This window comes from Phasianus colchicus, chromosome 28 (assembly GCF_987193195.1).
Source record: "Phasianus colchicus chromosome 28, bPhaCol1.hap1.1, whole genome shotgun sequence".
Taxonomy (NCBI): Eukaryota; Metazoa; Chordata; class Aves; order Galliformes; family Phasianidae; genus Phasianus; species Phasianus colchicus.
This window is the reverse complement of record NC_143463.1, coordinates 1604769-1617788: the sequence shown is the minus strand read 5'-3', so window position 1 is coordinate 1617788 and position 13020 is coordinate 1604769. Positions and strand designations below refer to the sequence as shown.

The 13020-nt window shown below is 57.0% G+C and overlaps 2 protein-coding genes across 2 annotated transcripts; both read right to left on the bottom strand.

Moving 5' to 3' along the window:
- Nucleotides 1-7317: 7317 nt before the first annotated feature.
- Nucleotides 7318-9886, bottom strand: SMIM24 (small integral membrane protein 24). Its single transcript, XM_031604605.2, has 4 exons — nt 9182-9886; nt 8349-8466; nt 8239-8277; nt 7318-8126 (listed from the first exon to the last, which is right to left on the bottom strand). Exons 1-4 carry the CDS (start codon nt 9240-9242, stop codon nt 8042-8044), a joined length of 303 nt encoding a protein of 100 aa, XP_031460465.1. The 5' UTR covers nt 9243-9886; the 3' UTR covers nt 7318-8041.
- A 141-nt stretch (nt 9887-10027) lies between these two features.
- On the bottom strand, nt 10028-13014 carry SMIM44 (small integral membrane protein 44). The gene is made up of 2 exons (XM_090126308.1): nt 11041-13014; nt 10028-10816 (listed from the first exon to the last, which is right to left on the bottom strand). Exons 1-2 carry the CDS (start codon nt 11252-11254, stop codon nt 10623-10625), a joined length of 408 nt encoding a protein of 135 aa, XP_089982434.1. The 5' UTR covers nt 11255-13014; the 3' UTR covers nt 10028-10622.
- Between the last annotated feature and the right edge of the window lie 6 nt (nt 13015-13020).

Sequence of the window (13020 nt, the reverse complement as noted above, 5' to 3'; positions counted from 1 at the left end):
GGGTGTCATTGTCACAATGGGGCGCTGCGCTCCTGGAGCCAACCTGCGGGACCCATGGACTCCAGAGACCCCACAGACCCATATGGACCCCATATGGACCCCATGGACACTATGGACCCCATGAACTCCAGAGATCCTACGGACCCTACAGACCCCATGGACTCCAGAGACCCCCATTGATCCCGGAGACCCCATGGACTCCAAAGACCCCACAGATGCCATGGAACCCATGGACCCCACAGACCACATGGACCCAATATATGACATGGAACCCATGGACTCCAGAGAGCCCATTGATTCCACAGACCCAATGGACCCCACAGACCCCTTGGACCCCATAGACTCCACAGCCTCCAGAAACCCCCATTGATCCTGTGGATCTCAGAGACTCCACAGATCCCACGGACCCCAAAGACCCCATGGACTCCATGGACCTAATGGATCCCATCGATCCCATTGACCCCAAGGAGCCTACAGACCCCAAGGACCTACAGACTCCATGGACTTCACAGACGCCACAGACCCCATGGACCCCAAAGACCCCTTGGACTCTATGGACCCCAAAGACGCCACAGACTCGTTGAACCCCATGGACTCCAGAGATCCCATTGACCTCATGGACCCCACAGACTCTATGGATCACGTAGCCTCCATGGACCCCAAAGACCCCACAGACTCCATGAACCCCACGGATCCCATTGACCCCAAAGACCTCATGGACCCCACAGGCCCCTTTGACCCCATGGAACCCACAGATTCCATGGACCCCACAGATCCCATGGATGCTATGGACTCCAGAGACCCCAGGGACTCTACAGACCCCAACACATCCCATGGACCTAATGGACCCCACAGATCCCATTGACCCCATGGACCTCACAGACTCCACAGCCTCCATGGACCCCAAAGACTCCACGGACTCCATGGACCTCAGATCCCATTGACCCCAAGGACCCTACAGACCCTACGGACCCTACAGACTCCATGGACCCTACAGATCCCACAGATCCCATTGGCCCCCAAGGACCCCACAGACTCCATAGCCTCCATGGACCCCAAAGACTCCACGGACTCCATGGACATCATGGACCCCACGGATCCCATTGACCCCAAGGACCCTACAGATCCCATGGACCCTACAGACCCCACAGATCCCATTGACTCCAAGGACTTCACAGACTCCACAGACTCCATGGACCCCAAAGACCCCATTGACCCCATGGACCCCACAGATCCCATGGATGCTATGGATCCCAAGGACCCCAGGGTCTTTGGACCCCACAGATCCCATTGGTTCCCATGGACCCTACAGACCCTAAGGACCCTACAGACTCCATGGACCCCACAGATCCCATTGACCCCCAAGGACCCCACAGACTCCATAGCCTCCATGGACCCCAAAGACTCCACGGACTCCATGGACCTCAGATCCCATTGGACCCCAAGGACCCCACGGATGCCATTGACCCCAAGGACCCTACAGACTCCATGGACCCTACAGATCCCACAGATCCCATTGACCCCAAGGACCCCACGGATGCCATTGACCCCAAGGACCCTACAGACTCCATGGATGCTATGGACCCCAAGGACCCCAGGGTCTTTGGACCCCACAGATCCCATTGGACCCATGGACCCCACAGATCCCATTGACCCCAAGGACCCCATGGATCCCATTGACCCCAAGGACCCCATGGATCCCATTGACCCCAAGGACCCTACAGACCCTAAGGACCCCGCAGACTGCCCACATCCCACTCCATCCCACTGCAGACGGTGACGCCGTGGGGATCAGAGGGGGGGAAGAAAACAACCAAAAACTCAACACCCCCCCCCCCCAAAAAAAAAAAAAAAAAAAGGAACAACAAACCAAACCAAACCGAGAAGTAAACAAAAAAAAAACGGCAAAAAGAAGAAATTACACAAAAAAAAAAAAAAAAAAAAACGCTTTGGTGCAGAGGGAAACTTTGGGTTTTTTTTTTTTTAGGAGAAAAAAAAAAAAAAGGCAAAAAAAAAAAAGCAGAATACGGCGACATAATAGCGGTAATGAGGCAGAGGAGTGCATGGTGCTTCAGGGGCTGCGCTGTGCATGGCAAAGTCCGCGTAACCGGCTGCCCCCCCCCTTCCCGACGGAGGAAAAAAAACAAAAAAAAAAAACAGAAAAAAAAAAAAAAAAAAAAAGACTGATAATAACAAAAAAAAAAAAAAAAAAATCCGAAAGGAGAGGGAAAAAAAAAAAAAAAAAGAAATCCGCGGTTTTTTTTTTTTTTTAATTTTTTTTTTTTTTTTTTTTTTTTGTTGGTGTGTCCCGATTTGCACGACTTTTTTCTATCACGCGATGTGCCTTTTTCTCGCCTCCGGAGAGCCCCGCCGCGGCCTCAACGCACAGGAGGAGCTGCATGCTGATAGCGATGGGGGGGGCTGGGTGTTTTTTTTGGGGGGGGGCGGTTAAATGGAGTGGGGGGGTGATTTTTATTAAGGGGGGGGGTCCGTCCGCCCGCTCGTCTCTGCATGTTGTGCGCGCTGCGGCCGCTCCGTTCTTCCCGTTCTTTTTGCGCCCCCCCCCCCCACCACAATCCTTTACCCCCCCCCCAAAAAAATGCTCCTCCTCCTCCTCCTCGTTCACGTCTTCCAGACTGAGTGCGTCCTGTCCGAACACACCGAATATGCAATACCCCCTCCCCGCTTTTGTAAATGGGGGAGGGAGGGGAGGGGGGGGGGGAGGCGGGGGGGGGGGGGGGGGTGGTGTGCAGCCCCCCTTTGCTTCGCCTCTTTTTTTCCCTTCCTGATTTTATCGGGGTTGGGGGGGAGGGGGGGGGGGGTTGTTTGTTTCTTTTATAATTTTTTTTTTTTTTAATTATTATTATTATTATTAATTTTTTTTTTTTTTTTCGCTTTTAAGCAACCAAAGGCGGCGGGGGGGGGAACCAAGAAAACCCGCCCCCCCACCCCCCCCCACCCCCACCCTCCTTCCCACCCACCCCCTCCTCAGTATCGCCCAACGTTTGGGTGCAGAGGGGTCGTGGGGAGCCCCCCCCCCCCCCCCCCCCACACACACACACTATGAGCGGGGGGGGCTCTCGGTGCAGGATTTAAACCGTGTGAATGTATTGTGCCCCCCCCGCAGCCCCGCAATGGGACGCAGCCCGGCTCTTCTGACCGGGAATTACCCCCCCCCTCCCTCCCCCCCCCCCAAAAAAAAAAAAAAAAAACATAAAATCCGGATTTTGCCTTAAAACCACGCGGCTGAGGACCGACGCGGGTTGTGACACCGATGGGGCGCTGCGGGGGGGTCATTGAGTTTTGGGGGGGGGGGAACCGGAGAGCGGATCGGGATAAGAGGAGAAAAAAAAAAAAAAAGAATCGGAATTTTTTTTTTTTTGGGGGGGGGGAAATAAATAAATCGCGAAAAAAAAAAAAATTTAAAAAAAAAAGACGGAAAAAAGGCCAAAAATCAGGAATGGTTTTAAAACTGGGGGGGGGGGGGAAGGAAAAAATCTATTAAAAAAGAATTCCTGACACGTGAGCGCCCCCCCCCCCCCCCCCCCAAACCCCCCCCGGCCGGACCCCCCCCCCTCCGCCCCCATTTGGGGTTTTGGGGCTGGGGGGAGCGCAGGCGCCCCTCGGGCCGGGCTGAACCCCCCCCCCCTCCATCCCCGCCACCCCCCCCGCATCGCCCCCCCCCCGCCGCCCCACCGCTGCCTTCGCCTCCTGGGGGGCGGGAATGGGTGGGGGGGGGCACAACGCCCTCCCCCCCCCCCCCCCCAACCCCCATCATCATCAACCAGAACCCGCCCTCGGCAAGAAAAGCACCTTAAAAACGTTTAAAAAAGGCAAAAAAATGTAAAAAGACATAAAATGATGGCACCCCCCCCCCCCTCCTCGTCCCCCCCCCCTCCTCCGTCGTATCCCACGCCCCCCCCCGAAATTTTGGGGCTTCCGGCATTGTGGGGGGGGGGGTGGTGGTTGCGGGAGAACCGTTTGCACTGCTCTGCTCTGTGCCCCCCCCCCAGTAAGGGAATATGCAAAAAAAATCCCTTCCAAAAAGGGTCTGCGGGGGGGGGGGGATGGGGGGGCTGCCCGATGCGGGGGGGGGGCGTTGCTGCAAAAACCCCCCGGAGTCACTGGCAGTGATTTGGTGGAGTGGTTTCTTTGGGGGGGCCTCAATCAGCTCTTTGTGGGGGGGGGGATTTTTTTTTTTTGGGGGGGGGGCACACACATAACGGGCTGCTCCCCCCCCCCAGCATTGCTCTCATGCACTACAGACCCAGGAGGGGTCCGCGATTGGGGGGGGGGGGAACAGAGAATTAAAAAAAAAAAAAAAGACACCCCCCCCCCCCAATGGCATTAAAATAAAGGAGAAAAAAAAAAAAAAAAGGAAAAAAAAAAAAAGGAAAAAAAGAAAAAAAAACCCACAAAACGATTTAAAAAAAAAAAAATTTAAAAAAAAAACCACCACCAACCCTCCAGATGTACAGATCTCCATATGTATCTCTGCTATGTATCTCTATGGGGCTGGGGGGGGGCCGGGGGGGTCCCACGGTCGGTACGTGCTGCAGGTGGGCCCTTCCTCTGCCCTCATCCTTTGGGTTTTTTGGTTTTGTTTTGTTTTTTTCTTGTTTCCATCCCCCCCCCCCCCCTTTTGGGGTAATGGAGGGGGGGGGCAGGATATATTTGGGGGGGGGGTGGATAAGGGGACACGAAGCCCCGAGCGCGGGTGGCTGGCAGCCAATGACAGCGATACCAAAAATGCCACGCAGTGCCTCGCTGCCCCCCGCCGCGCTCGGGGCCGGCCCCCCAAAACCAACACCCCCCCCACGACCCCCATTGCAACTGGAGGGGGGGGGGGGGGCTTTGGGGGGGGGTTGCAGCTCCGCCTTGCAGCTCCCATTGCTGCCCGTGCAGCGGTTCGTCCTGCAGTGCAGCTCCCATTGCAGCTGACATTGCAGCTCCCATTGCAGCTGATATTGCAGCTCCCATTGCAGCTGACATTGCAGCTGATATTGCAGCTCCCATTGCAGCTGACATTGCAGCTCCCATTGCAGCTCGCCTTGCGGCTGCGTTGCAGCTCGTTTTGGAGCTCGTTTTGCAGCCCGCGTTGCAGCTGATATTGCAGCACGCCCAGCAGTTTGTAGTGCAACTCGTTGCAGCTCATCTTGCAGCTCAAGTTGCAGCTTATATTGCAGCGCACATCGGGATTCGGGCTGCAGCCCGTATTGCAGCTCATATTGCAGCTCGCGTTGCAATTTACATTGCAAGCCGTGCTGCAGTTCATATTGCAGCTCACATTGTGATTTATATTGCAGCTCACATTGCAGTTCATATTGCTGCTCATATTGCAATTCATATTGCTGCTCACATTGCAGTTCATATTGCTGCTCATATTGCAACTTCTATTGCAGCTCATATTGCAATTCATATTGCAGCTCACATTGCAACTCAAATTGCAGCCCGTATTGGCATGCACATTGGGATTCATACTGCCATTCATATTGCAACCCCTGTTGCAGTTTCTATTGCACCTCAATTGCCGTTCATATTGCAGCCTATTTGCAATTCAGATTGCAGCTCATCTTGCAGCTCAGACCACAGCTTGTATTGCAGCTCGTACTGCAGCTCACATTGGGATTCATGTTGCCAATCACGTTGCAACCCGTATTGCAATTTATATTGCAGCTCACATTGCAGTTTATATTGCATCTCATATTGGAGCTCGTGTTGCAATTTATACTGCCACTCACATTGCAGCCCACATGGCAATTTATATTGCAGCTCATCTTGCAACTCAAATTGTAGCTTATATTGCAGCTCACGCTGGGGCTCGTGTTGCAGTTTATATTGCATCCCACACTGCAGTTTATATCGCAGCCCATATTGCAATTCATATTGCAGCTCTCATGGGGGCTCACATTGCAGCCTTTATTGCAGTTTATATTGCAGCTCCGCTTGCAACTCAGAACACAGTTTATATTACAGCTCATATTGCAACTCAAATCGCAGCTTATATTGCATCTCATATTGGAGCTCGCATTGGGATTCATATTGCAGCCCATATAGCAATTTATACTGCAGCTTTCACTGCAATTTATACTGCAACTCGTATTGCAATTTATATTGCAAGCCACGCTGCAGTTTATATCGCAGCTCAGATTGCAGCTCAGATTGGAGTGCACTGTGGGATTCACATTGCCACTTGTATTGCAGCCCCTACAGCGATTTGTACTGCAGCTTACACTGCAATTTATCCTGCCTCTCATATTGCAGCTCGTATTGCAATTTGCATTGCAGCTCATATTGCAATCTATACTGCAGCTCACCTTGCAGCCCAGACCACAGTTTATGTTGGAGCTGACATTGGGATTCATATTGCAGCCCACAATGCAATTTATATTGCAGCTCTCATTGGAGCTCACACTGCAGCCCACATTGCACTTTATATTGCAGCCCACCTTGCAACTCAGGCCACAGTTTCTCTTGCAGCTCAGGATGCAATTTATACTGCGACCCCTGGTGCAATCTATGTCACCATCCATCCTGCAGCTCGTACTGCAGTTCCTGTTGCCACTCCTATTGCAACCCACCTCACAATTCCTGTTGCAGCCCAACACTGCAGTTTGCAGCACGGCTTCATGCTGCACTGCTGCTCTTTGTGTTGCAGCTGCAGTTTGCACGGCTGCATCACAGCTCCCCACGCACTTCACACAGCAATGCACACTGCAACACTGCCAGCCACGGCACGACTCGCATTGTGATCCATGCAGCTTACATTGCAATTCATACAGCAATCCCAGCCCCCCCCGTAACAAATTCCCCCCCCCCCCCGCGTTGCAATTTGGGCTGCAATTCACGCTGCAACTCCACGTTAGGATTTATATTGCAGCTGTGCATCGCCCCCATAGTGCCACTGCAGGCTGTGCTGCAACCTGTGCTGCAACCCCCATTGCAATGCATATTGCCCCCCCCCCTGCATGCCCCCCCTCCGGAGCTTCAGCCATGCAAACCCCCACTGTATGCAACCCCCCCCCCCCAACGTGACAATGGGTTTTGATTTATATTTCTTTCTCGCTGATTTGAGGATTGTTATTATGGGGCTTTTTTTTTTTTGCCCCCCCCTCCCTCCTTTCTCTTCCTCCCCCTCCCCCCCCAAGCGATCCTCCCCTATGCAAAAAAAAAAAAAAAAAAAAAGGGAGAAAAAAAAAAAAAAGGAGAGAAAAAATATTAATAATAATAATTAAAAAAAAAAAAAGTTAAAAAAAAAAAAAAAAAGCCGGAAGGAAAAAAAAAAAAAAAAACAGAAAAGAAAAAAAAAAAAAAAGACGAAAAAAAAAAATGTATAAAAATTAAACAAAGCTCTGCTTCAACTCCACGCAGCGTCCGTGTCTGCTTCTGGGGGGGGGCGGGGAGGGGGACACCAGTGGGCGATGTGCGGCCTGGCTGCCCCCCACGCGTGGTGTGGGCAGAGGGATGCGGGGGGGTCAGGGTGCAGAGGGGGTCGGGGTGGGGGTTGGGATTTAGGATTAGGGCTGGGGTCGGGGTGGGCAGTGGGATGCGGGGGGGCTGTCCTGCGTGGGTACCCACACGTGAGGATGGGACACAGGTGGGGGGCACGTGGGGGTGTGGACACGCGTGGGTGCCGTGAGGATACGGGGGGGAGAGGGGGGGTTATGGGATGGATCGGGGGCCGGCGGTGTGGCTGCCCGCATTCGGACATTGATGGGGCACAAACACGGACACGCGTGGCTGCAGCTCTGAGCCCACGTGCGGCGCTGCCGCCCCCCCACCCCCCCACCATCACCCCTCAGCCACGTGACATCCGACCCCCTCCCGGTGCCCCCCCCGTTCTGTCGCCCTCCCCCAGCTCTCTGTTCCCACTCGTGACACCACACCTCACACTGCGGGCCGGCAGCTTTATGGGGTACCCCCACAGCCCCCCCCCCGCCCCGCTCCATCCCGCTGCGATCCGCTCCGGGTTTTGCCGCCGGCCGAACGGAGCTCCGCAAAACGCGGCGCGGAACGGAGCGGCCCGGGAAGCCCACGCGTGTCACAGCGACGTGGCTTTGCTCTTCTCCCGTTCGTCGTCGCTGTCTCTCTCGGCCGCGGCGTTGATGTAGGCTGCACGCTCCATGCTGCGGGGACAGCGGGGTCAGAGCGGCGATCCCACGGGGGACACGCGTGGGTGACCCTTTAGGGCGCTCCGTAGGGGAAAATGGGGCGGCGGTGCGGTTGGGGCTGCGCTACCTGTGGGTCGATCGCTTCTCCGAGTCGTCCTCGTGTTCTCTGCGTGGGGACATCGCGTGTGAGCGGCGCTCGGGGGCGGACCCCAACCCAACCCCCCCCCACGGACCCACCTGCGCGTCCGCAGTCGCCAAAGCCGCCCCGCCAACAGCAGCACGAAAACCACGAATAGGAAAACCACCACCGCCGTGAGACCGATCAGCCACGGCTGCAGCTGCTGGGAGCCCGCGGCTGGGGGCAGCGGGGACACGAGTGGGGATGTGGACGTGGATGGCGAGGGGAGGGAATGGGGACAGACGTGGGGACGGGCAGCGGTGGCGGTGGGGACAGCGATGAGTTGAGGGACGGGGATGGGGACAGCGATGGGGGTGGGGACGGGAGAAGGGGACGGGGACACGGATGGGGTCAGGGAACTGGGATGGGGTCAGGGACGGGGATGGGACAGGAACGGGGTGTGGGCAGCAATAGGGATTGGGACAGGAGAAGGGATGGGGACAGGGATGGGGACAGGTGTAGGAACAGGGAATGGGAACGGGGGTAGGGAAGGAGTCGGGACAGCAATGGGGAAAGGGAGAGCAGTAGGGATGGAGGCAGGTGGTTGGGATAGGGATATCAGTGGGGTCAGCAGTGGGGTCAGGGATGGTGATGGCAATAGGGACAGGGACAGGAGTGAGGTCGGGGGCAGCAGTGGGGACATGGATGGGGATGAGGACAATGGTGACAGCCTCAGGGGACCCCTATCCCACAGGGGACAGCACTCTCCATCCTGGGTGCAGGGAGCTTGGGGTGCTGGGGGCACTGTGGGCAGTGGGGACAGCGAGGTGCCGACCCCCCCAGCACCCCTGACCCATTCCCATGGGAGAACACAACCCCCCCCCAACCCCAAATCCTGTCACCCTGAGCCCAGGATGTGGCACTGGGGTGGGGTGGCAGCAGTGGCACTCACTCTGTCCCTGGGTGGTGGCAGTGAGGGCCGCCAGCAGCAGCAGCACCGGGACGCGCAGCATCGTGGCACCGATCCCTGCACGGCACTGCTCTGCACCAGGCCAAGGGGTGGCTTTTATTGGGCTCAGGAGGGCGAGTGCCACCAAGTGCCACCAACGCCGTGGCAACGCCGATCCCTTAACCCTTGGGTGGTGGAACTGCTGCTCTGCTACGGCACTGACACCAAAGGGAGACCAGGAATGGAGGGAGGGAGGGAGGAGTGGGTGGGTGGGGGTGTGGATGTATGGAAGGGTGGGGAGATGGATGGACAGGTGGACAGGAAGATTGTGGATGTGTGGATTTGTGGGTGGGTGGGTGGATGGATGGATGGGTGGGTGGGTGGAAGGAAGGAAGGAAGGAAGAAAGGAAGGAAGGACAGGTGGATGGGAGGAAGAGAGGAAAGGAAGGGAGGAAGGGAGAGAAGGAAGGAGTGAAGGAGTGAAGGCAGGAAGGAGGGAGGGAGGGAGGGAGGAAGGAAGGAGGGAAGGACAGGTGGAAGGAAGGAAGGAAGGGAGGGAGGGAGGGAGGGAAGGAAGGAAGGAAGGAAGGAAGGAAGGAAGGAAGGAAGGAAGGAAGGAAGGAAGGAAGGAAGGAAGGAAGGAAGGAAGGAAGGAAGGAAGGAAGGAAGGAAGGAAGGAAGGAGACACGGATGGATGGATGGAGAGATGAAGGTGGGGATGGATGGATGAATAGGTGAAAACATGGAAGAGTGGTGGATAGACAGATGGATGGATAGGAAGATGGGTGGATGGATGGACAGATGGATGGATGGATGTAGGGCCCACCCAGCCCAGTGCCACCTCTCTCCCTCAGCCCATCACATGTCCAAGCGGTGCCCATGCCACACCCATGTGCTATCACTGCTCTTATCACCAAGGCCTTATCACTGCTCTTATCACACAGGCAGCTCCGCTTTGCCCCCCTCCTTCCCTTGGAGGCTATTGAGGTACAGGGGGGTCGGTGGCACCCATGGGTGATGCATGGGCTGTGCAGGGGCTCCTCGTTTAAGAAGTGCCCATGGGGTGCAGGTGGAGCCTGGGGATGGGCACCTGTCCTGGTGTAAGGGGGGTCTGTGCCCCCTCCTGCAGCTCAGTGGGGCTCATGGGCGCTTTGTCCCCACCAAACCCATCTTGGGGGCATCCATGGAGCACTGCCCCCATCGGCACCCACACCTGGGGGTACATCAGGGTCCAAGTATCTGAGCCCCCATCCGAGTCCACGTGTCTGTCTCATGTCCTTGTGTCTGTCCCATTCCCATGTGCATTCCCGTGCGAAGGTCGGGGTCCCCAAGGGCACAGTGTGGATTTATTGGGGTGCGGCGCGATAGCAGCCCTGAGATACACACACACACAGATGGTGGGGATGGGGACGGGGTGCCAGCAGTGGGTGCAGCCCCTGTGCCCCTAGAAAAACCACTTCTTGTGGGGATCCACGAAGGAGATGGAGCTGCGTGGGGCGGTGGAGAGCAGCGGCGATGGGGCCTCCATGCCCGGCAGCACCCCAACACCTTCACCCTGAGCCCCATCCTCCGCCTCGGGCGAGCTCCCCTCACCCATCACTGCCTTCTCCTCCTCTGCTTTGGGTCCGAATGCCCAATCTGTGGGGATAGAGCTTTGTCAGCAGTGTGTGTGTCCCCATCATCACCCCATGCCATGCAGGTGGGTCCCCAATACAAAGTGCTGCACCCAAACTGTGCGCAGAGAGCCTCACCCTGCACCCATCTGGGGGCAGAAAGCAGCCCCTTTGGCCACCCTATTCCCACTGCCCCACTTCCCATATGGGCTCGGGGACCCCCACCCGCATCCCCCTCCCATTGCTCACCGGCAAAGTCGTGCACCAGGTCCTTGATGAGGTGCCCCACGATGGCATATGCCACCACCAGCACCAGGGAGATGGCCATCAGCAGGTAGAGCACGTAGCGGGGCAGGCGGATGCTGTCCAGGGCCGGGGGTTTGTACTCCACATACAGAACCCCATCCTCCTCAGGGGGGGACTGCAGCAGGTGTCGTGGCACCGGGACCCCCGGGAGGGCCATTGTTGGCTGTCACTGCGTGGGGGGACGCAGGGGACAAGCGGCATCAGGGTCCTCGTGTCCCCACTGTCCCTGCGCTGGGAGATGGATGGCACTGAGGGCAGAGCGCCCGCGGGAAGGAGCTTAGCGTGGTAATCCGGGCACAGTGAGGGGGTAGGGGGGGGGGCTGAGAATGGATGGGCAGACAGAGATGCCCCAGGATGCCCAAAATCCACACCTGGGGCGGTGCTGCAGGGGATGGGCATCTCTGTGTGAGGGGGAATGGGCTGCAGAGAATCCCCATAAAGGAGGAGCAAGGCAGGGTGGGCTCGCTCCCCCCGCAGCTGCCTAAATCCCCACATTCTGGCCCCGAATGCTTGGAGCAGATGGTGTGAAACACACTGCATGCTCAGAGCCACTCAAAACAGTGCAGGGCTGCGGGTTGGGGGGGGGGGGCAAGAAGCAGCCCCAGAACCTCTGGAACAACCTAAAACCTTCCCCCCCCCGCAGGGCCGGAGGTGCAAGGCTCAGTGCCTCCTCAACATCCCGGCTCTGCTGCGCCCACGCCAGATCCCAGCCACAAAAATGCCAGATTGGTTCCAACTCGGACTTAAAAAGCGTTTGAAGAAGTTGAGGGTTGTTTTTTTGTTTTTTTTTTTTGCAGGAGGAATGAGGAGGAGAGGCAAAAAATTTGGCACCTCTCCTGCTCGCTCAGCACGATGCAAAAATGGGAGGGTTGGTGCATGGAGGCAGAGAGCAAGGGTTGGAGCTGTGCGATAACCAGGGGCAAACACGGCAGTAATCACTGCTCAGCACTCCCATCTGTGTGCTGATAAGGAGCCTCGCAACGGGGAGGCAGCACATCTGTGTCCCACATCCTGTGTCCACGTCCCACATCTCTGCCCCATCCCCTGCATCTGTGGGGTGCAGTGGTACCCAAAGCCCAGCAGTGCCGCGGTCTGCGTGGGGTGAAGGAGGCGAAGTGGGAAGCTCTGTGATGGCACACATTGGGTGACCTGAAGTTATGTCCCCACGAAGACCCTCCCACAGGGTTCTGGGTTGGAGCAGAGTGGGACAACACTGGGCCCCCCCCCCAGGGGGACAACACAGCATGGAACAGCAGCTTTATGGGCTAAGAGGATCGAGCAGAGTGACTCACAGAGACTTTGGTCAAGGGGAAAGCACCGTCAGCAGGATGCACTGCAGCACTGTGGGGACGGCTCACCCACGGGGCTGTGGGGCTGTTCTTTGCCCACGCTGTGTCCCCCTCCCTGTGGATGCAGACCAAGGGAACCCCAGCCACGGCCAGATCCCTCCAGCCATGCAGCTGCTGAACGATGGCTCAGCTCGCACCCAACGCTGCCACTTTATTTCCTCCCAGCCCCACACGTGCCCCATGGATCTGGGTGCCGGGAGCTGGCAGCAGCTGGCAGGGGCAGCCATCCAGCTCTGGTTAAACACAGGGGAAGTCCAGGCAGGCTCTGCCTCACCCTGCGAGCCTTCATCACAGCGCCATTCCCCGCAGAAAGAAAAACCGCAGCCAAATCTCCCGAGCTGTGCCATGAAACAAACCCCATCCCAGGGCAAAGGCTGCTGTGAGCACAGAGCCAGCCTGCCCCGACAGGAGAAGCCAAACCCACAGAGATCCTCCAGCAGCTGCAGAGATGAAGAGGAAGCGGGCTCTGCACCAGCACTGTGGGCGATTTCGGGGCATCGCACAGCTCCAACCCACCAGAGCCGCTGGCTGGAGCCGGCCCCGGCCCCTCCAGCAGAGTTCAGGTGGGAGAAGC

Excerpts from the sequence above, each read along its gene's own strand:
- SMIM24 (XM_031604605.2), bottom strand. The coding sequence starts at position 9,242 with ATGCTGCGCGTCCCGGTGCTGCTGCTGCTGGCGGCCCTCACTGCCACC. Across the intron at positions 8,467-9,181 it reads TGCCACCACCCAGGGACAGA|CCGCGGGCTCCCAGCAGCTG; the intron begins GTGAGTGCCACT and ends CGCTGCCCCCAG. Across the intron at positions 8,278-8,348 it reads TGGCGACTGCGGACGCGCAG|AGAACACGAGGACGACTCGG; the intron begins GTGGGTCCGTGG and ends GTCCCCACGCAG.
- SMIM44 (XM_090126308.1), bottom strand. The coding sequence starts at position 11,254 with ATGGCCCTCCCGGGGGTCCCGGTGCCACGACACCTGCTGCAGTCCCCC. Across the intron at positions 10,817-11,040 it reads CCTGGTGCACGACTTTGCCG|ATTGGGCATTCGGACCCAAA; the intron begins GTGAGCAATGGG and ends CTATCCCCACAG.